Source organism: Amphiura filiformis, chromosome 7 (assembly GCF_039555335.1).
Source record: "Amphiura filiformis chromosome 7, Afil_fr2py, whole genome shotgun sequence".
NCBI lineage: Eukaryota > Metazoa > Echinodermata > Ophiuroidea > Amphilepidida > Amphiuridae > Amphiura > Amphiura filiformis.
In genome coordinates, this window is record NC_092634.1 from 22,998,496 (window position 1) to 23,023,676 (window position 25,181).

Here is a 25,181-nt window from a genome sequence, read left to right on the forward strand (position 1 = left end):
AGTCCCTGTCCTTTGAAAGTTTAATATAATCTCCTGTAATCCAATCAGGTAATGAACCCTTGACACGCTTCTCTTTAACAGGACAATGAACGTTACAGGCATCATCAAACATAGTTTGAAAAGTATGGTGTGCATCATCTACGTTAGAATGACAGACTAAAAAGTCAATTTAAGCATACTGGCCTACTAGGCCTATATGAAAAGAGAAGAGAGAAAAACATAATTGCAGCGGATATTTAAATGGTTAAGAAAAAAGCCTTCCGGTCAGGAAACTATATAAGTGGAGTATTGGGAAATATGCCTGAAAGTTTGATGTCATTCTTAAACAGTTTGATTCTAGATGTCCTGTGTACTTTGTGATGAAGACAAGAGGATAGTTGTTAGTTTGTGGTGTTTTAGGTTAAAGAATTACTGGAGTTCCTATTCTAAAGAATTCTCCTTTAATGATCCCCAAATGAGTTGTTTTGCTAATTAAGTCAACCCTCAAAAGAAAATTTAAACCCCTTCCCCCCCCCCCCCCCCCTAAACATGACAATTTCAACCCTTGAGTCCACCACCCCCTCCATCGGATGAGTGTAAAATTTAAAATTGGCTGGAAACACAAGATTTCACCTTAATTTTGGAGAAAAAAATGAAAAATTTAAAATTTGCCTGGCAAACACAAAATTTCACCTTTTTTTTGCTCAAATAGTGTACAATAAGGCCTATAGAAAAATAGGCCCTACAACCAAAATGTGACCACCAACTTGTCTTTGCCCCTGATACACCACTGAATATTTAAAATACTTAGACAACCCCCAGGCCCTTTACAATAAATTCTTAGTTTATTGTTTAAGGTTTTAAAAAAAGGCACGATGTAACTTTTAATTATTAATTATATTTTCTCTATTTTGAAATGAGCGATCTGGCCCAGGGTCTGGTCTGGCCGGGCAATTTCCATTGCATGCGCCACCTTTTCACAGTGCAGTGAGCCTTTAATTTTGTGGACGAGCTGTGTTTAACCTCCTAAATCGGATGGAGGAATTTCTTGTGCATGTTTTTCTGGGATTTAGTGCTTCAATTTCAACATAATATTGGCTGTTTTGTGACCAGTTTGTGAGTGTTTATGTAGGTAATGAATAATTAACTAACTTTGTAGTATTAACTCAGTTAATCCGTATGCAGAAAGCAGAACATTAACAGCCTTAACAGGAAAGAAATTTCCATTCTATTCTTCCAGCTTCCTTCCTTGACCTTCCTTCCAATACTGTGCAGCTCTCAGTCTCAGATTGCTGAGAATAAACGCACAATGTCAATGTAATTTGTATTGTAACTTGGTAAGCTTTAAAGCCATATTGTAACATTCCATGGAAAAAATAGTACCGGTATTTCTTTCCGATAAATGTTTTAGCTTTTACTGTCAAATAAGTACCGGTAGGGGAGATTGGGGTTAGTTGGAATGCGGGGTAAGTTGAAACATTGTATTTTTTTTCTGACACAAAAAATTAATTTGGTAAAATACTGGCACCTAGTAATAGGTATTAGTAAGGGTCATCCACCAAATTAGCAACAGCACTGATGCCCCACCAGTGTTGGCTTGGGAAAGGAATATCTGTTTTTTGACTTACTGACTAATTTTTATACCCCTCAGAAAAAATGCGTTATCTCCATGTTGTTTGAAGATTCAGGGGATTATTTTTTGAGTATCATAAGTTATGACATAAGCACTAGTAGTAAGTCCCAGAATAATGTTAAATAAAAGTTTTATTGTATTTCTTATTTTGTGTAATGAACTTTGAAATGTAAAAATAGGCATCGGGGTTAGTTGAAACTTTTGAGGTGGGGTTTAGTTGAAACATGAAAATTGCATAGAAAAATATGGTTAAAATTTGACTTTTTAAAATTTGTAACATGTTTACTATTTCTTCAATATTGCTTTTATGGTTAAAAAGCAATAATACAAGCAAAAAGAGCACACAGAAAGTACATTTTATAATATTTTAGGCTTCTCATATTTTGGTCCATGGTGACACTCGTCACCTTGTGTCCAAAGTATTGACCAAGACTCCCACATATTTATTTATTCATTTTTTCACACTGATTGTATGTTAAAGGGTGCCTTCAAGGGAAGTATAACCCTATAACAACACAATAATAATTATTTTGAAATTTTTACAAGTCGTGTTTCAACTAACCTCCACCCTATGTTTCAACTTACCCCAGGGGTGGGGTTAGTTGAAACACTTTTTTTCAAATTGGATTATATGAATAATCATAAGCAGGTCCAATAAAGTTTAAGGCTGTATTTGTAGCATGTATGTATGTGTTTATACTGATATGGTTAGTGTTTCTTGAAAGTAATCACCTAATCGGTTTGCGTTAAAAAGACGATTTTGTGAAAAATGTTTCAACTAACCCCAATCTCCCCTACCCTTTTAATTTTGAGTTGAAAAACAGGTTACAAGTTTTAAAAAATACAAGCAAAAAGCAAAGAACATTTGAATAACTAGCCGTGGCCCATGTGTGTCACTCCGTCGGTCGTGCTACGGCACGGTCCTTTGTTGATGTATGTACTGTATGACCGTCCTGCACACAATGTACGTACTGTGTTATGAACACTAGTGGGACAACCGCGCTTCGCGTGGGTCCCTGCTACTGCTAGTCTTGCCAGCAAGACTTCAGTCTTCATCATAAACATAATGACATCTACGGACCTGATTATGGTTACAGCTACTGCTACTGCTAGATGATATTTATGAGAGTGTTCAATAAAACAGGAAGAATTACTGAACAGGTAGAATCATTGAAAAGGTATTAATTTATTCATTTTATTTAAACCTTTCCCTTTTTCTCAAATTTCCTCTTTTATGCCCGGTGTCCCGGATGTGCGATCGTGGGGTAGGAAAAACAAAGGAAATTCATAGTTTTAAATTATGTTACTTGTTATTTTTTGTTATTATTTTGATGAAATAAGATATCACAAAATGTTCTGGTATGTATGAACGGGGTTCATTTATTTTCATGCCTAAACGGTTGTTTATGCCCTCGGGCATAAATTAGGGGTTCATTCATATATTTTCATGACTAAACGGTTGTTTATGGCCGAGGCCCGAGGGCATAAACAACCGTTTAGTCATGAAATATATGAACCCCGTTCATACATACCAGAACATTTTGTGATTCTTATTTCATCACAATAATAACAAAAATTTACAAGTAACAACATGATTTTCCTTCATTTTCCCTACCGGCGATCTCACATCCGGGACACCGGGCATAAACGCTGTTTATGCCCGGCTCTCGACCAATCACGCTGTTATATAGCATGTATGTATGAACAACCGTTTAGTCATGAAAATATATGAATAAACCCTAAATCACGTATACTATGTGTTTGACTAAATTTCCATTGTAATAATTACAATGGTTTCGAACTTATTCACTCGGATTTTGACAAAACTACTGCACCTAACCTAAAGTCTTGATTTTTGCAGGCTATGTTAAAGTACATTACAACTGGGTAATAAACAGAATTTTGAAAAAGGGCATCCTTCTCAACAAATGTTACAAAATGGTTTTAACTATTAGCTGAATTCTGTAGGTACAAAAGCTCATTGAAAGGCAAACCATTAATGGTAGTTAACACATTTGTTAGTCAGCCAAACATGATACATATTTTTACATTAAAAAAACCACTAAAAGCCACTAAATATTTTGTTTTATTTCAGACACTAACATAGTATTTTGAGCATAATTCTGTGATCTGCTATTGGAGGTTGGATGGCAATATACTTTTTACCACCAAGATAACTACATGTACAACTATGAGCCAGATTGCAGACTTAGGTCTTTTTGTGTATGCTACATAAACTGACGAGTGACGAATCCACAGTGAGTTTGAGGTGGGCACAAGTAATTGAATACATTTTGAACAGGAGAACAATGAAAGCCAAACGTGTGAACCCTTTTACTTGTAAATTTTGTACGATCAGCTTTATTTCATTCGACAGATGGAAAACTCATGTTGACAGACATTTGATCAAATATGTACATGCTCATAAAAGCAAAAGGTGTGTCTATTGTCAAAGAAGCTTTGTGGAAAAAGGTGTTCTCCAAAGACATTTGAATATCCATAAGATCCAAAACTACCAGTGTGCATTGTGTCACAAATTCTTAAGAACACAAATTCTACTCACATACCACATCAGAACTCACATTAATGACAGACCCTACTGGTGTGCGTATTGTCAGAAATGTTTTGCACAAATCGAAGACCTTATCCAACACATCAACTATCACCTCAAAGAAAAACCCTATCAATGTGAATATTGTTTTAAATGTTTTTCACACAAAGGTGATGTCAAAAAACATATCAGAATTCACACCAAAGAGAAACCCTATGAGTGTGAGCATTGTCAAAAGTGCTTTGCACAAACAAGTGACTTGAAAAAACACATCAGAACACACACTAAAGAGAAACCATTTCAATGTGAGTATTGTCACAAATGTTTTGCACAGAACAGCACTCTTACAGACCACGTAAGAGTACATACAAAAGAGAAGCCATACGTGTGTGAGTACTGTCCAAAATGCTTCGCAACACGAAGCCAACTCGCAAATCACATTCGAACTCACACCAAAGAGAAACCTTACCAATGTGAATTTTGTCAGAAATGTTTCCCAAGAAGTAGCCATCTCAAAGATCACATCTTAACTCACTCCAAGGAGAAACCCTTTCAGTGTGAGTATTGTCAGAAATGGTTTAGACAAAGCAGTGATGTCAAAAGACACATGAAAACTCACATGGAAGAGAAACCCTTTCAGTGCGAGTATTGTCAGAAGTACTTTGTGCAAAAAGGTGACCTGAATAAACACATCAGAACTCACACCAAGGAGAAACCTTATCAATGTGACTATTGCCAGAAATGTTTTGGACGGAACAATACCCTTAGAGACCACATGAGAGTCCACACCAAAGAGAAACCTTATCAGTGTGAATATTGTCAGATCTGCTTTGCACATAAGTGTGCCCTCAAAAGACACATCAAAACTCACACGAAAGAAAAACCATATCCGTGTGAGTTTTGTGAGAAATGCTTCTCACAAAACAGCGAGCTCAAAAGACATGTGAAAACTCATACCAGAGAGAAATCCCATCAGTGTACGCTCTGTCAGAAATGGTTTGCACGAAATGATGATCTCAAACGACACATCAAAATTCACACCAATGAAAAACCCCATCAGTGTGAGTTTTGTCAGAAATGCTTTACGACACGAAGTCAACTTGTTATTCACATCAGGACTCACACAAAAGAGAAACCGTATCAGTGTAATTATTGTCAGAAATGCTTTGCAAAAAGTGGTAATCTTAAAATACACTCTAAAACACACATTAATGAGACATTTGTTTCTGTGTCAGAAACTTTTCAACAAAAAGTCACCTCAGAGACCACAGTAGAACGCCCACCAATGAGAAACTTTAGGCCTACAGTAACTGGTATGATGTGGATAAAGCTGTCTCTGAGCTTTGCCTTCTTGCGGTCATATTGAATAATGGAACTGGGTTTTAGCAAGTTAGTAGCCAGCGATAGTGTTGAATATTATATTGTCATAAATAAAACAACTGATAAAGAATCGTATCATAAATATCTTTGAGAACGATGACTACTTTTAAGGCACTACCTCCAGGGGTTCAATTCGGAAAAACTGGGGGTTAAGGGTTTTACCAATTTTGATATATGTGACGTGTCATGTCAAAAGGAGACACTTTTGGGCAGGATCGTAAATGGAGAAATAGCCAAAAATCTGCCGGTGGGTGATTTTTTCACAATTTGGGTTTGTTATGAATTTGTGATGTTATTAATGTTAAAAATATTGTCTGATAGTTTCAGACCGGAATATAACTGGCATCTTGTATTTTTGAGACATTTTTCAAGTTAATTCCTACTCTCAACATTGTCAATAATATTTTTAAAGGCAGATATCTCAATTTCCAATTTTATAATACCATAACTTCCGAACTCAATATCTTCGCTTAGAAATGTCCGATTTCATTGGGGAAAACGGCGTTATGGAGCAAAATATCTCTATATTTAAGATATGTAAAAACCTCAAAATTCATAACCTGCCCAAAAGTGTCTCCTTTTGACATGACACGTCACATATATAAAATTGGATCGATTAAGCCCATATTTATTGGTCGAGCTATGAGTTTTTGAGTCGTATGAGACATGGTCAAGTCCAATATTTTAAAACTCATAGCAAGACCAATAAATATTGGGCGTAAAGCATCCAGCTTTGTCATTATTATGTTTTGGATCCAATATTTTCACACACTTGGACTCATCAAAACATAATAATGTTAAATGTTGCTCACTTTTATGTGTTGCTATTGCCCATCTAGAGTAACTAGGTGCATTTCTACCGATTGACAAACATGGGGAGATGTAAATTTCTCCCAACAAGATGCATTTCAGTCACCTGAGTCCGGGGTGGAGTGGGGTACCGAAGTTTGGTTTGGGTAGGGTTGTGCTGCTGAGAATTTGAAAGTATTCCCATCATGGCCATCAATATACCAATTATTCAAAAAATTTGGACCCATCGATATTTGAAAATTCAAAATTTTCAGCCAAATTTAACACATATTGTCTCAATTTGTACAACTTTTCTCCCAAATTTTGGGGAAATTTCAAAGGTTTTTGGCTGCCAGGGAGGCAAAATTTTCCAAAAAAAATCGAGGAAATTTTGAACAAAAGGACCAGTTAATCCATATACCAAAATTGGCCTAGATAGAGGGGTCATTGATATACCAAAAGGCCCAAAATGCTGCCCATGTTTGCGGCACATCCACACATGGTCATTCCCCCCCTCCCCGTGGGGGCAGTTCACTTTCCTCCTGACTGATTGTCAAAAGTTGGGGTGCATGGCATTATGTTACTGACACCCACTGAAAATGGGTGATGGAAATGTGCAGCCATATTCACACACCTCACCCCCCCCACCAGGGTCTTAGCTAGCCACCCGGTCTGGCCGTCAATTTAGACGGGACGGGCAAAATTAATGCCTTTGACAGGTGCTATATCATGTTTTGAAAAGCTAATTGCCCTATAGTAGATCCAATTTGTAGAACAAGGCCATATCAGCTCATATTTGAACTCTTTGAACCCCCAATGGGCTATAGATGTCTGGTAAATATTTTAAAGGTCAAATTAGGACAGGCAAATTTATTCAAATGATGGGCAACCCTCAATTTCTAGCTAAGACCCTGCCCCCCCCCATACACACACATTACCCCCCTATTTTCAACTCCCTCTCACTTTTGTTGTCACCAAACCACCCCATGAACATATTCCAGGGAACATAATTTAGATAAGCTGTCACCAAATGACCCTTGTCATTAATTCTCTAAAATGTTATGTATTGTTATTTGCAATGGAAGTCAACAATCTACAGGCCAGCCAATTGCCTATGACATATTTAACCTCTACAGTTCATCGTTTGGGGGCTGTGCATTACTGAGCCGAGGATGGTAAAATTTCCAAATGGCGTGCTAAAAATTGCTTCCCCCTCACAGCCTGCTAAAAATTGATCTCCCCCACCACCCTCTTTGACCCCATTGTAGTGCATATGAAATATATAGGCCCAGCCCACAATCAAATCAAATTTGTTTAAAATGCAGTGGCGTAACTAGGGTTGGTAGCGCCCGGGGCAAGAAACAAAATTGGTGCCCCTCCCCCCCCACCGACAATATCTTAGACGCGGGCAGTAGCGTAGCTATAGGAGCTAAGGATACATAATGCCCCTCATTCCTGAAACAATTGCGCGCTGTGCCTGCGAAATTTTGGACAAATAAGGCCTATACAATAAATTAATTTTGGTTACTAGAAGTTGAATATCGGTCTTAAAATGTTCTTTCAATTGATCTTGTGCTGAAAATTTTGACTTTCATCACTTGGAGGGGTGCAGGATCGATGCTGAATTGGTCAATTTGGCGCGCCCCGCCCCCTAAGGGTGGCGCCCGGGGCATGTTGCTCCCCTTTATTTAGTGATGTGTGCCGGGGCACTCAACTTTGGAAGTGACGGTATGTGCCTGTCAATAGGCCCCCTCTTTTGAAGTCGCCTATACCCGATGACCCCCTTTTTTAAAAGTCATACCTGATGACCCCCCTGTTTTTTAGTTGCGGCTACCCAATGACCCCCTTTTTTTTTGGTTGCTTCTACCCAATGACCCCCTTTTTTTTCAAGATTTTCTAGAATAGCATCATCAAAATGCAACAAAATAATGCGGAAACTTTCAAATTTTGCTCCATTTTTTCAAAATTATGCCGAAAATTTCAAAATTTTGCCCCATTTTTTCAAAATTTTCTACCCAATGACCCTTTTTTTGAAATCTTATACTCAATGACCCCCTTTTTTCAAAATATTATACCCAATGACCCCCTTTTTTATTTTGTTTGTACCCAATGACCCCCTTTTTTTAAATAACGCTTTGTACCCGATAGGCCCCTACTTTGCGACTCCGGTAGGCACATACCCGTCACTTCCAAAGTTGAGTGCCCCCCCCCGGATGTGTGCCCAAAAGAGTGGACGCAATGAGCCCTGTAACAAATTTTGGTGTGGACGAGCTGTTTTTAGTCGCAGCCAAAGTGGCACAATTTTATTCGAACAAAGAAATATCGTTTACATTTACCGTGGATTTTCAGCTTCTTTGCCATATAAACCCGCTGTTATGTTCAGTATATGAATGTCAAAATATGTAGGTATAAGAATAAGATGTATAGTAGATATCAAATAGTTTCATGCGCAACTTCAGCGCAACTTAAATTAATGTTTGTAAGTAAGCTTATAATTTTATTATTGAGTAATTGTAAATTTGTATTTGTAAAGCAGAATTTACATAAAGAATAGATTCCTAAATTAATGTTAGTTTTCACTGATCACATTTTGTCCACAATTTCGAGCCAAACAAAAAATGAGGTGAAACCAAAGAATTTTTTTCTTGCATGCAACAGCTTTTTTCTTGCAGGTTAGAAATTTGATGCACACATTTTGTATAATTGAAGGGGCATTTCGTGATCCACAGCCTCATCCCCCACTTTTTCCCAAAAAAGTTGAGATTTTTACACCACTGGATACCTCTGGCTACATAATGTTTATGTACCAAATATTTCTTGCAGATTAATTAGCTTAGCAAGCAAAAAATATCGCCAAATTTGAATTTCGTTCTGGTGCACCAGAACGAAATTACAACACAATTGTCTATGGAGCAAGGAAAAAAACTGTTGCATATGTAAGAAAATAATTCTTAACCTGAAGAAAAAAAGCTTTTGCTTTGGTATTTGTATTTCTTTGGTATTTTTAGAATTTTAGAAATTTTTTTAAATTTTAAATTTCCAAAATTATGAGAGAGGTTTCTCTTTTATTTTATAGAAATAACAATTTTGATGAAATGGGGATAAATAAAGTACAGTAATTAATAGTGCCGTCGTCGACATGCCTTATGTCGACATAATGTCGACATCAGCACATGTCGACATAAAAAAAAAAAAATTCTAAAAAAAAAGAAGAAGGCCCAAAATTACTTAATTGTTACCGGTATTCAAGGTTGGAAACCAGAGAAATACTGCTACTATAAAAAAAAAAGCCAATTTTTTTTTACAAAGTTGGATAAATTTGTTTATTTTGAACAGTCAGGGACACATTGAAATAGAAGCAAAAGTAATTTAAAATATACAAATGTATCCAAGGTCGTGTTCTCACTACAGACATGGGGTCTCGTACCTAGGTCCGAGTCCACATACAAGTGGACTCAGTCCACATTGATTTCGCGTTCTCACTAACACCAAAATGCTGAAGTAGGATCGACTCCACTTACCCGGATGTTATAATATCAAGGCTTCAATGCATGACCATGACGTCACAAATTCCGTTCCAATGCATGTTTTGAGCCGAACTCACAGCACAAATCAAACTTTACTATAGACTATCAATTTGGAAAGATCATGTTTTATTTCCAGGCCCCCTGATATATTCCTTCAATCTATGGATATGTTATTTTGTGATAAAAATTATGCTTGTATTTGGAAAGATCTGAAATAAACACCTCTAAAAACTGTTATTTTATATAGGCCTACGTGTAAAATGAGAGAAATACATCGGGTTGTTATTTCTGATTTTGGTCAAGCACGCCGATTCACACGCAACACAACCTCTAAATCACCATCAAAAATACTTGATTTTGATTGGTAATTTTAACTCAGTCTCCCGGGGGGGGGCCACTCAAATATAATGATGTAAGCATGCGTGACCAAAAAAAGCAGCGTGAAAAGGGGTGTTTTTTTCGGTTGGGCACGTTACGCTGCGGACGCGTTAAGGGGCAAAAACGGTGAAAAGGGGTTGTTTCATGAAAAGGGGTTGTTTTAAAATCGTTTGTAACGCATTTAGGGTACCATTTTAATCCGCTTTTCAAATCTGCTGAAACTCCGATTCCGAAAAAAAGTTTATTCCAGTGTCGTATAAATGTTTAAAGCACTATGTTATGCAAATATATTTCATGACGTGTTACATGTGATTTAACCATGGCCTCGTACTTCTATGTAAAATACTGTTTAGATTAAAAAAACGTGCATATTAATTAATGACGTCATGATTATGATGATGGGTATATAGTTCAGTGGACAAAACCGGGAGACGAAAATCCGGAATGAAAATATCATGTAGGCCTATTTCAACTTAAGATTTTTAGAACCTTTATAGATTCCTCACATTATTTACTACTCCTGCTAGTAGATTTGCGAGTTTCCCCTTCTCTGGATTACTTTAGGAAATTATATATGCAGTAGAAAGCATGAAAAGGGCCGCTGATATCAGGACACGATAATCAACTTTAGGTGCCGAATTCGGAACCAAATACGATGTGAATACTGCCGGGGCCTGCTCTAAACGTTGCGTCTTCTTCTTCTTCTTCCTTATAAGTGCCTCCCTCATATGTATGAGTATTGTCGCACTGCGTACAGACAAGCTGTACTTATTTTTTACTCTGGAACCGAGAGTAGATGAGTGTATTTTGAAGTACAGTCAACATGACCGGGATGATCCCCTGCTCTTTTCGAATAGCCTGTGACGTTCTTTAACGTGCACACTACATTAATGTGAGAAAATATGCATGTACACGGGACTGACAGCTTAAAGTGCCCTCCGAAGCACTAAGCAAGTAGAGTGAAGTGTCTTGCTCAAGGACACAAAGAGCCGGACCTGGGATTCGAACCCTTGACCCTTGGGTTCACAGTCCTATGCCTTAACCGCTAGGCCACGCTCTCCTCTGGATAAACTATAATGATAAATTACGCTGAATATTGGTATATTCTCACAAAACTACTTTACGAGAATCCAATCAGATTCATGTAACAAGCTACGAATCTGAATTATTTATATTTTAAAGTGGTAGGCCTACGGTATGGTATTCCGGAGGGGGGGTAGGCCTATATCCAGGAGGTGCAGTTATAGTGTTCAATGCCAGTTACTAACTTAGTAGGCCTACAAATTTGTTCAATTTGTCAAAATCCATCAAAACTTGTAACGTGGGTCAAATTTAGACAAAAACTTGCTTAGGGGGGCAAAAGTTAGACAAAAACTTGTTTAGGGGGTCAAAATTAGACAAAAACCTGTTTAGGGGGTCAAATTTTTGGGGAAAGCGCGCTAAAAACTTGTTTAGGGGGTCATTTTGCTCACAGAGGAAAACTTGTTTAGGGGGTGTTCGAAAAAAATTTGGTCACGCATGCGTACACTCTCATATTTGAGTGGCCCCCGGGCTCAGTCTAGCAAAATGTACACCTCAAAAACGAATATTACACCTGAATATTCTTTTGTATTATACTGTAAAGCCCAATGTCGTTTTGTTTAATTCTGAAACTGGATAAAATCTGTATCTTGCCGCGATGCCATTGTTTTCACACTGCACGAGAAGCATGTTGCTCATCAAACCACGGCAAGCATCTCGAGCGAACTAACGTCCGTGTATATCCACTTTCCCCTCGACTAATAACCAAAAAAAAAATAAATATTGTAAATTCATGAAATAAAGCATGCATGTATAAATTTGTTCTGTAATACCAGCTACGAGTTTTTAAGTTAAAAATGCATGTTTACATTTTATCATGGAAAATTATATAATGTAGACATGTATATTGTATAGTACAACGACGGCCATCAAGGTTGTGTATACAACATTTTCGGTATAAGTGGATCGAGTCCACTTGTAAACGCGTTCTCACTATGCTGTTTGATACCACGTCCTAGGTACGAGACTACCTCAATGAGGTGGTCTCGATGCTACATCCTGGATGTAGGATCGAAACCACTTATTTTGCGTTCTCACTATGCTTGGAAGTGGACTCGATGTAGGATCGAGTCCACGTCCTGGTATCAAACAGGCATAGTGAGAACGCAGCTTAAGTTTGTAAAAAAAAATTGGCATTTTTTTTTTTTTTTTGGAGTAGCAGTATTTCTCTGCTCTCCAACCTTGAATAACAAGTCATTTTGGGCCTGTAACTTGCTTTTCTGGCCAAAAATATTTTTTATAAATAATTTAAAAAATTTTTTTTTTTTTTTTTTTTAGAATTTTTTTTTATGTCGACACACTGTCGACGTCGGTATACGAATTATATCGGCATGTCGACATTAAAAAACGGTGCCGACGAAGGCACATTTAGTAATTAAAACATTACAAATTCATGCATTTAAAAACATTAAATATAGGTCCGATTTTCAGGTGAAATCAATTTCTCCCTAGTTCCCTTTTGGGGGTAAGGGCAAGTTCTTAATTAACCGGTTAATTATAAACGGCGGTTAATTAACCGGTTAATTAACGTTAATTAACCGGTAAGATTGGTTAATTATGGTTGGAAAATATATAAATCCGAGCTCTGAATTCAATATGCCATCATACTGAAGAACATTGTGCAAGTATTTAACATGAGCAAAACAAAGTGTTCTTGTCCACCTATAGCTTTAAAACATTCCATTTTAAAATTTTAATATTAAAAAAATATTTTTATATAAACTTATGTCAATTCAACATGTTTAAAAAAATTTAACAATCATTGACACAGATGCACAATGACACTGTAAGTCTGTGACTCGCATATATTGTTAATTTTATCAACTTTTTATTTATTGATTGAAGCAATCCTGGGCAAAAATGGTTAAATCTGCTCACTCTGCTGTAGATTTTTGGGTACTTTGTACAACAGGTGGTAGTGGAGGATCGAGGCATGGGCATTCTGCCTGGTTGAAGGTATTCAGCATCGAAGTGGTTACGTAATTCTCTTGGTTACCGGATCACGCTACTTTGGTATGCCTTCGAGTGCCATATACTTTATGTGGTGATCATTTCGATCGTGGTTCATTACTCTAGCGCGTGATCCCGCGTTGACATAGTAACATTACGTAACTTCGATACTGAATACCTGGATGTGCCATGGTTTTGAGGTACCTTTTCAGCAATTTTGGTATATGGGTAAGGACAGGGAAAATGTGCCAAAATTTGCACATTTTGGGTCATGTCAATTTGTAAGTGCTTCTTTAGAATTGGCCATTGCTCATTAAAATGAGGCTAGTATAAGTGTGCATTTTCATAAAAATATTGTAAGGAACACTTGACGTTTTGACTTTTTAAAACCTACATTTTGGTCAAAAAATGTGCTTGGATAGGTAGTTTTCAACTGATTTACCACCTGCTATAACATTGAATTGCTTATCTGTTGACTTAATGGGGAACAGTGTTTTTCGGGGGAACTGTTAGCTTTCGTTGATTCTGATTGGAAGTACATGTATAGAGAAAGTCAGCATCCAAAAGTTTGTGTGGCACCCCCCCGTACACATTTTTTCAAAGTAACCCCCCCCCCCCCCCGGATTTGTACATGTGCTCATAGACTATGATAATTCTCTGCATATAATGGTCTATGATGTGCTGCATGACACTCTAGGACTAGAGAGCAAGAAGAAGAATACTATTTTAATATTTCCAGTGAACACAAAGTGATATTAAAATGTTAAAACTTCAAAAAGCGTCAAATAATTCAAAATTCATAATTAACCTATTTTACCACCGGTTAAATATGATGCGGTTAATTAACCGGTTAATTAACCGGTAAGATTGAGGTTAATTAACCGACTAAGAACACTGGTTTTGGGTTAGGTTAAAGGTTAGTTGGGCTAGGGTAGGCTTGTATATAGTAAGGTTTGGGGATGGGTTAGACTTTGTGTAAAGTTTAAACGGTTAGCGATTTTTCTAAACGGATAGTGCATTTAACAGGCGGTTACATGTGAAACGTTTAAACGTAAACACCCTTGTACTGGAATTTCGCTGACAGTTGGGTCTTCGCAGGAAATTTGTATAATTTGTATTTCACAGGAAATATTAACATGTAGGAATGAATAAAAAATGTTTTACAAAAATGTGTTTTTGAAGGAAGTGCAAAGTTCGCCACCATTGCAAATGCACTGCAGCCTCCTTGTGTTTATATCCAAAAAAAATCAGCAAATATTGCCCATAATGCATCATGATTCTAGAATTGCGAAAGGGCTTATGCCACAAAAGTCCCCAGAAGAAATGGCTTCAATTGGACCTTCATTTTGCAACATTTTCCAACTCCCCTGTGTTACAGTGTGTAGGCCTATGGATAAACAAATTCCCCTTTTCGCTTCTGCTTTGGACACCCAACACTAAAAGCAATAATTTATACAATAATAGTGAAAACTTATCCACGAATGGCTTCAATTTGGGCCTTCATTTGATCGACCCATTATCGGATTTTTCAAACTAAAATTGTTGACAATAATAGTGCCAGAATAGTCCACCAAATGGCTTCAATTGGGCCTTCAGTTTGCAAAAGTTTCTCACTTCTGAGGGGGCGCATCCCCCCTCAGACACCCCCTTGTTTTCGCCCTTTTTTCTGCTTTGGACACCCAACACTTAATATTTACAGTAATATTACAGTTAATTTTACAAATTGTACACAATAATAGTACCAAAATAGTCCATAAAATAGTTTCATTTGGGCCTTCATTTTGCAAAAGTTTCTCACTTCACTTCTCAGACACTTCTTGATTTTTTACATCACCCTGACTGCCCCCCCCACTTTCAAAATTGTTCCGCAGCCCCTGACTCAAAACAAGACCAGGCAAATAAATCAAAGCTATAGCAATAGCTATTTAACCTGACTGGACCCCCAAAAGGAGTTGATGGTTTATGTTTTTAGGGTCAAATTTTGGACAGGCAGTTTTGTGTCAATGACGGGCACTTGTCAAATCATAGCTATGACCTTGTAGTAAATGTTTTCAATGTTTTATGTTTAATAACAATGGTCAATGTTTTTCAACATCGCAATAGCTTAACTAGTATAGTGTACTTTGTATATTTCAGATTTTGAGCTGTTGTGAATAGGCTGCCAAGAAGCAAACCAGTTTAGTGCACATTTCCTGTCTTGCCTGCTAGCTGCTGCTGCCCTAGAGGACAGCTTGTGAAAACTGACTTCTTGTAAGGTGCGCATAGTCTAAGCTTGGTTAAGATATTGAAACATCAAAATGTAGATGAACCCATTCAGTTTTAAATTTTGTTTAATCAACTTTACTTCAGATAGCAGATTGACAAACATACAATCAAATTATGTAAAAGTACATACATGTATATTAGATTTAAAAAGATCAGAAGACTTACACTATTGCAGAGGTGTGGTAGTTTGCAACCTGCATCGACTACAGGTCTTCTTTAGCCACTGAAGAGATTATTCCATTTGACTTGACACTTGACTACCATGTATTGATTGGTTTTGGTTAAGTGACAAAATCTTGTTGTAAACAACTGGAAGGTCATGGCACCCCCTGTTTCTGTTGAGGTTTGGATCCTGATTGTCAAAGAAGTTATACTGAGAATTATGTCCTTCAAAGCCATTTGAACTTATTTTATTGTACTAATAACTGTTTGAAGGGTGTGATCAAAAGGTGTGACTTCTTAAACTGTGCTCATTTGTGTGTAAAATGTAGAGGGCGATAAGAAAAAGAAGAGAGCTACCAGTGCGAATACTATCACAAAGCTTCACACATAATTCACTGAAGCCCAAAATGGAACAATAATTGGCATCTTTAAGAGTGAGTATTACAAACATCTGCATATGCGGTGCTTAAGGGAAGTCTTTGGCAATCACAACACTACATGTATGCCTTATATGTTAGAAAAAAATAATTATCAAGCACCAATCACATGGTTTTAATTAAAACACATATTGACCATAAGAATGAATAAATACAGCCGTCTCTCAGCACATGCTATTCAAAATTCCTGTGCACCGAAATTTTCTGGTGCAGTGATGTCCCAGTGCTACAATCAAGGCTGAAGACAATTGAGCAAAAATCCACATGACGTTATTTGCCCTAGGCAATTTTGGTGCAGGAATTTTGAGTGTTGAGAGCCGGCTGTTTTTATTCGTTTTTATGGTCATTATGAGTTTGTTAAAAAAACCCACATGATTTGTGCTTGTAATTATTTTTCCCAACATATAATCCATAATGTTGTGATTGCGGGAGACTTTCTTTAATGTGTGTGTTTGGCAGAACATGTTCCATGCAAAAGGCAAACAACTATGCACTTTGCGTCAAAGTTTGCCGGGTGCATAGCAGAATAATCTGTAGACCTCTATTTTGCCTCCATGACCGAGATGCAAACATGGCGGAGTCATCACTGCTTCTTTCCTCTCGCCTTCCTTCATTTTTTACCTTTTTCTGCTTTTTCATTGTTTCCCTTCTTTATTAGAACATCATCTAGTGAGCTGTTGTGGAAAAGCTGCCCAGAACTGCAGGAATAAACACAAGAAGGAAACCAGTTTAGTGCAGAGGTCTTGTCTTACCTGCTACTTCCTGGGGGGATAACTTGTGAAACGACTTCTCGATGTGGATATAAATAAGGTGCGCATAGTTTAACCTGGTTAAGGTATTGAAACAACAATGACAGTCAGACTTATGAGCCCGTTCAGTTGTAAATTTTGTACAATCAACTTTACTTCATTTGGCAGATGGAAATCTCATGTTGACAGACATATGATCAAATATGTACTTGCGCATAAAAGCAAAAGCTGTGTTTATTGTCAAAAGAGCTTGGCTAAGAATGGTGTCCTTCAAAGACATTTGAAAATCCACAAGATGGTATTGTACCAATGTAAAAACTGTTTAAAGGGTGCCATCAGAAGATGTGACTTCTTAAACCATGTTCATTCATGTGTGAATATTAATGTAGGTGATATGAATACGAAACGCTACCAGTGTGAGTACTGTCAGAAAAGCTTTATGCATGCTTATAATTGTAAAAGCCACATCAGAACTCACACCAAAGAGAAACCCTATCAGTGTGAGTATTGCCAAAAAAGGTTTGCACAATTCAGTAGCCTTTCAAAGCACATCAGAACTCACACCAAAGAGAAACCTTATCAGTGTGAATTTTGTCAGAAGTGTTTTGCGAGAGATAGTGCTCTAAAAATACATATCAGAACTCACACCAAAGAGAAACCCTATCAGTGTGAGTATTGTCAAAAATGTTTTGCATGTAATGCTCATTTGAGAACGCACATCGGAACCCACACTAAAGAGAAACCGTTTCAGTGTGAATTTTGTCAGAAATGTTTCTCAAGATCTTACCGTCTTAAAATGCACATTAGATTTCACACAAATGAAAGACCATATCTATGTGAATTTTGTCAGGAAGGTTTTGTAGATAGTAGTGCACTTAAAGAACACATCAAATGTCACACCAGACCCTTTAAATGCGAACATTGTGACAAATGCTTTTCAAAAATGCACAATCTTAAAACCCATAACAGAACTCACACCAAAGAAAAGCCTTATCAATGTGATTATTGTGTGAAACGTTTTACACAGAAAGGTCATTTGACAAGACATATCAGATTCCATATAAATGAGAAATCATTTCAGTGTGATTATTGTCAAAGAAGTTTTGTGCAAAAAATTGACCTGACAAACCACATTAGAACTCACACAAACGAGAAACCATATCAGTGTGAATATTGTCCGAGAAGTTTTGCAGTTGCAAATGCACTTACAACCCACATCAGAATTCACACCAAAGAGAAACCATATCAATGTGAATATTGTCAAAAATGTTTTGCACAAAATGGTAGCCTCACAAAGCATATCAGAACCCATACAAAAGAGAAACCTTATCAATGTGAATATTGTCAGAAATATTTTGCGCGTAATAGTAATCTCCAAAGTCACATACAAATACACAAAAGAAAAGCCATAATAATCCCAGAAATATATGACACAGAGTGGTCAAAACAATTGCAACAGAAATGATTTTCTACTACTACAATGCAGGGTTTTAGCTACGCTGGGCAGTGGCGGGTGGACCCGCCCGGCACTCTTAATTTCCACCTGGTACTCACATTAATTTTGAGCCTAAATACCCGGCACTCAAGTCTCAATGTTTCAAAATCAATGAACAATCAGTATAAAAATAAGCAATTCTTATCAAAATTTTTTTATCATTTCATATAAATTTCACCCGGCACTAAAATTTGTCTAGCTATAACCCTGCTACAATGTGTACATTTTTTTAGGTCCCAGTGAGAGCATACTGAAACTGTAGACAAATCAGACCCATATGAAATATGAGAAAAAAAATGAAATATTAAATACAGGATAAAATTTCATAATTGCTCAAATCTTTGTGTTGAAACCCAATGGAAATGTATTACTCTGGCTATAAGGAATTGGAAACAGCCAGTGTGCTTCCTTCCTTGCTTATTTTGGGCGGTTTTGCCAAACCATGACAGCTTTCCATTATTCCATATCCTCCGGTCATGCATCGATATCCCGGTTCACAGGTCTGATGATTCTATCCCAGTGTCCAGGGTTTTTTGCTCTATATTTATTTTCACAAAATACCATTGCTTCTCACATAACATCTGTTCAGAGATTATTTATTTGACAAATTTGGGTGCAAATTTCTCACTTACCTCTGACTGGATCCATCACATGGTTACCTGCCCGTAAATTACATAGGTTACCCTGCAATTGCCTGTGAAGTCACACTCCTACTGGTGTCTATATGTAAAATAACAAGTCAGGCAAGTGGATTACCAAGTGGACTTGCCCATTATGCAAGTGGACTTGCCCATTATGCAAGTGGACTTGCCCATTATGCAAGTGGACTTGCTCATTATGCAATTGGACTTGCTCATTATGCAAGTGGACTTGCTCATTATGCAAGTGGACTTGCCCATTATGCAAGTGGACTTCAATTCAATTCAATTCAATTCAATTTATTTCCATCAAAAATACAAAGAATACTTAATTAACACCAAAATTATTAAAAAACACAAGATGGAGGAGATGCAACAAAAGGCAAAATGCCTGCAAAAGTGTTGCACCACCTTACAAAAAAAAAAAAATTTAAACACACACACATAACAACTAAACAAGACAAGTGCGGAGGCCTAACAAATAAGGATAAACAAAAATAAATAAGTCAGTGATGTTAATTTACCGGCAAATTAAAAAATGACGGTTAATCAACCGGTAAATAAGCATTAATTTACGTTCATACATACACGCTATATAACAGCGCGCGTAAATAGTCGTCCCGGATGTGAGATCGTCGGGTAAGGAAAATCATGTTTTTTAATAATGTATTTGTATTTTTTTTTATATATTGTTTTGATGATATAAGAATCATAAAATATTCAGGGTCGAAGGAACGGGGTTCCTTCATATATCCACACGAATAAACGGCCGTTTATGCCCTCGGGCCGCAAGCGGCCCCTCGGGCACAAACAACCGCCCAGCCATGAAAATACATGAATGAACCCCTAACATAATTAATGTAAATTATGAAAATACACAAAATTGTAAACTAAAGTACTTACTAAGAAACTAGGGGCCTAAAGCATTTAAAGTATAGGATAATCTTGTAACAACAACTCAATGATAACATAACCCCAAGCCGAAACACTTCACCAACATTTCACCATATTCAAGGACAAAAATAAGCTTTCACACCCCCACCCCCCACCCCACCCCTCCACCCGCAATCCAGCCAAACTGCAACGTTTCCTGGGAAAAACAATTATGGTGATAATTTATTAGAAATTTACCGACTCACAAGACTGGAATGTCTACTACTCATTTGATCATTTGTATTACTTAGGAAGGAAGAGATAGCTTTCTTAAAAGAATTCAAAGTTATTGCATCCTTAACTGATTCAGGTAAACTGTTCCATAATTTTGGTCCTGTGTTAAAAACAGTTTTAATTTTATGAATTTCATGTCGGAAATTTGATTTGTATCTAGTATCATATCCATGAAAGCTTCCTAATTCAGTAAAAACATGATCAAATGATGACGGAAGTAAACCCTTCTTGTACTTATACATGAAAATACCCAGCTCTTTGTTATATATTTCAAAAATGTTCAGAGTATTATATTTTTCAAACAATGGTTTTGTATGACACAAGTATGAGCTGTTTGATATTATTCTTATAGCCCGCTTTTGAAGCTTGAATACTTTTCGTTAAATAGGTCCTAGGTGCATTACCCCATAACAATATTCCATATAATAAGTAAGGTAAGATAAAAGAACAGTATAATTGATACAATGAATTTTTGGGCAAGAAGTGTTTGACTTTGTTCAAGACACCAAGATTTCTGGAACATAATTTGCAAACATTTTCAATATGAGATTTCCATGTCAAATTTTCATCTATAATCATGCCTAAAAACTTTGTACTAGTAATTCTTGTCAGTTTACAACCGTCTAATTGAATTGATTGATTTACCTTAGCATTCTTCGTTTTGTAGGCCGTTCCAAGTAACATTAGATTAGTTTTAGAAGCATTAAGAGATAATTTATTACATTTGAACCAATTGCATACTTCTTGCAGTTCATCATTGTATCATAGAGAACGTTAATATCTTTATCAGAAAAAAATGCAGTGGTATCATCACAATTGCCCATTATGCAAGTGGACTTGCTCATTATGCAAGTGGACTTGCCCATTATGCAAGTGGACTTGCCCATTATGCAAGTGGACTTGCCCATTATGCAAGTGGACTTGCCCATTATGCAAGTGGACTTGCCCATTATGCAAGTGGACTTGCCCATTATGCAAGTGGACTTGCCCATTATGCAAGTGGACTTGCCCATTATGCAAGTGGACTTGCCCATTATGCAAGTGGACTTGCCCATTATGCAAGTGGACTTGCCCATTATGCAAGTGGGTATTTTTAAATTCTGTGAGTACAGTAAATACAGCAGCTAGAAACTTGTTTTGAGATAACAGCACAAAGGGTCAATTGGCATTAGTTTAATTCTAAAATTGCAAGAGCATTTGGTAACTCATTGTCCACTGTGTGAGGGAGTTTGAATGTTTTTTCGAAAGTAGACATCATCAATTAACACTTCGATGTAGAGACACTAAAATAGAAATCATCTATAGTAAATAGGACGTCAAATTGCAAAAAGTATCACTATTTTTAAAAAAAGTCGATATTTGGCTTAACACTGTTTTTTTATAAATACATGTACACCCTGGATCTGTATTTTGTTTTGAACTGAAAGAGTAATTTAATACCAACACATATGTTCATCAACTTGCCAATTTATAATAAATTACCCACCTGTACACCTGTGTATAATGTTCCATACATAAATATGCAGCTTCATAGACTGTAGCAATACATTAGCAAAATATATAATATGCGTATGTGGTTGGCTCTAATGTATTGTTCTTTGTGTGTATTTGTAGAGAGTGAAAAATGCATTAGGCCAATATTTACAAGTGGTGTATTCCAATCCCTATGACAATAAAATGGTGAAACAGGTACATGTCCTGGTGTGTATAGTATGCACCAGATGGGGTGAAGAGTCACACAAAGCAGGCATGGGGGGGTACATTGTAGATGCAAAATGATCAAAATCAATAAATCATTCTCTGAGATGCACAGTTCAGAAATCCACTGTCATAGTGTGATGTCAAAATAGATTGTTGCCAGGTCAACTGGTTCACCCTATCTGTGTTCGGAACAACAAAGTCAATGGGTTGCGATAACAGGTGTGCACTGCAAACTAATCGCGAACCAGTATGATGTGCATTACAACAGCAAATGGGATTTTCTCGCTAACATTTGCAGCCAGAATCGTTTGTACGAGCATCAGTTTTGTGAGTGATGACTTCAAAACTAATAGAAATTAGGCCCAACTGCTGATTCTTGCAGTACACCGGAGATTTGGTTTTGAAGCCATTCCTTATGTTAAACCCCTGGACACTACTGGTTATCTAAACATCATTTCTGATTGGTTGATAACTTGCCAATTCTGAATAGGCTTTACAACTATTTATGGTCAAAGTTGCATTTGCAGATGATCTATACCCTCATTGATGGGTTCAAAATCGGCCAATTGGCAGATAGTTCTCATGGGGTTAATGAGTATAGGTGCCACAAAAAGCATCAATTTCATTGTAACTATCATTTGCTACCAATGTCACCATTGTAATTACAACATAAAATCCATCCTGTAAGTGATCTTAAGTTGTTGCTGCTGCGAACAAATCAATATGCTTTAAGCAGGTGAATTTGTTCAAGGAGTACAAATTTAAACTTGATTATAATGATTCAAGACATACTAGTGAAGTAAAATTTTATGTACATTTCAGATATTTTGAACACGTCAATCGATAGAGTTAGCTGTTGTTGAAAGATCGACACAAGAACCACAAGAATAATGCAGCACAAAGCCAGTGCGGAGGTCCGATATGCTGCTTCACTTTAGGGCGACTTATTAGTAACATGAACTTTTCCGATGGCGATGTAAGGTGCGCATAGACTTAACTTTGATAAAGTTGTCTTATCATTGTACAATATTGACTTATTTTGAATACATTTTGTATAACGATGAAAACCAGACTATATCAACCGTTCACTTGTAAATTTTGTGCACTCACCCTTCATTCATTTGACAGATGGAAAACACACGTTGACAGACATTTTGTCAAATATGTACAGGCTCATAAAAGCAAAAGGTGTGTCTATTGTCAAAGAAGCTTTGTGGAAAATGGTGTCCTACAAAGACATTTGAACTTCCCCAAGATGACAATGTACCGATGTAAAAATTGTTTAAAAGGATTCATCAGAAAGTACGACTTTTTTAATCATGTTCCTTCATATGTAAACATCAATGTAATGGGTGATATAAAAAAGAAATGCCAACCATGTGAGTACTATCAGAAAAGCTTTGCGGACCTGTGTGATCTTAAAGACATCAGAACTCATACCGAAGATGTCACATTAAATAAGAAACCTTATCAGTGTGAATATTGTCAGAAATGTTTTGCACTGAAGGGTAACCTTAAAAGACACAACAGAATTCACACAAAAGAGAAACATTATCAGTGTGAATATTGTGGTAAATTGTTTGCAGATAATCAGTCACTTAAAGGACACATCAGAACTCACACCATAGAGAAACCCTATCAATGTGAGTATTGTCATAAATGTTTTACACGAGACATTGACCTCACAAGGCACATGAGAACTCACATCAAAGAGAAACGTTATCAGTGTGAATATTGTGGGAAATTTTTTGCAGATAGTAAGTCACTTAAAGTACACATCAGACGTCACACCAAAGAGAAACCGTATCAATGTGAGTATTGTGAGAGAGGTTTTGCACAAAGCAATGACCTCACAAGACACATTAGAACTCACACCAAAGAGAAACCTTATCAATGTGATTATTGTCATAAATGTTTTGCACTTAAGAGTGACCTCAAAAGTCACATCAGAACTCACACCAAAGAGAAACCTTATCAATGTGAGTATTGTCAAAATTGCTTTGCCAAAAATGCTGACCTAAAAAGGCACATAAGGTATCACACCAAAGAGAAACCATATCATTGTAAGTATTGTGAAAAATGTTTTGTACAAAGCACTGACCTCACAAGACACATTAGAACTCACACCAAAGAGAAACCTTATCAATGTGAGTATTGTCTAAAATGCTTTGCATTAAACGGTGGCCTCACAAAGCACATCAGAACACACACCAAAGAGAAACATATCAGTGTGAATTTTGTTTAAAATGCTTTGCATTAAACGGTAGGCTCACAAAGCATATCAGAACACACACCAAAGAGAAACCCTATCAATGTGAATATTGTCAAAAATGTTTTGCACAAAATGGTAGCCTCACAAAGCATATCAGAACCCATACAAAAGAGAAACCATATCAATGTGAATATTGTCAGAAATATTTAGCGCGTAATAGTAATCTCCAAAGTCACATAAAAGTACACAAAAGAAAAGCCATAATCCCAGAAATATATAACACAGAGTGGTCAAAACAATTGCAACAGAAATGATTTTCTACTACCACAATATATACATTAAGCATAGGGAAAATGCTTGATTTTTGAGAGCAAAATGCGCGCTAGTATTCGAAAATGCTCAATTTGCGCCTTTTTTTTCCAAAATTTGTGATTTTTTCTCCACAAAAAGTTTGTATTTGCAATAATTTAAAATATTTTCAAAAATTTTACTTTTTTTCTTACATTTTTTTTGCGACGGTCTATTTTCTATATTTCTTTATTTTTTAACATGGATAGTGTTGCAGATTATTATGGATTTTTGATTTTAGTGAAATGGAAGTTTTTGGAAAATGAGTACTTGAAAATGGTTATTTTGGGAAAATTTGCGGTCGGATCTATAATGCGCGATTATAGCCAAAATGCGCACATTTTCCTTGGCCTTAGTATACATTTTTTGAGGTCCCAGTGAGAACATACTGAAACTGTAGAAAAATCAGACCCATTATGAAATATGAGAAAAAAATGAAATATTGAAATACAGGGTACAATTTCATAATTGCTCAAATCTTCGTGTTGAAACCCAATGGAAATGTATTACTCTAGAGTCTGGCCATAAGGATTTGGAAACAGTGTGCTTCCTTCCGTGCTTATTTTGGGCGGTTTTGCCAAACCATGACAGCTTTCCATATTCTCTGGTCATGCATCGATATCCCAGTACACAGGTCAGATGAATCCATCCCAGTGTCCAGGGTTTCTTGCTCCATATATATTTTCTCAAAATACCGTACTATTCCTTCTCACTTACATCTGTTCGGAGATATTTATTTG

General features: G+C 36.7%; 1 protein-coding gene across 13 annotated transcripts in view; it reads left to right on the plus strand.

The window, feature by feature from the left end:
* Positions 1-978: 978 nt before the first annotated feature.
* The window catches only part of LOC140156894 (uncharacterized), a 33,704-nt gene continuing 9,501 nt past the window's right edge, over positions 979-25,181 (plus strand). For 2 of the 13 annotated variants that reach the window (XR_011859604.1, XM_072179917.1), the window contains exons 1-5: positions 979-1,107; positions 3,708-3,881; positions 15,404-15,522; positions 16,790-16,941; positions 22,704-22,862. Coding sequence is in view for 4 of the 13 variants with exons in the window: in XM_072179913.1 (XP_072036014.1) it covers positions 3,838-5,529 (1,692 nt within the window). In the remaining 9 variants the exon portion in view is untranslated. The other 11 variants (XM_072179918.1, XM_072179923.1, XM_072179919.1 and 8 more) reach the window with 11 other exon arrangements.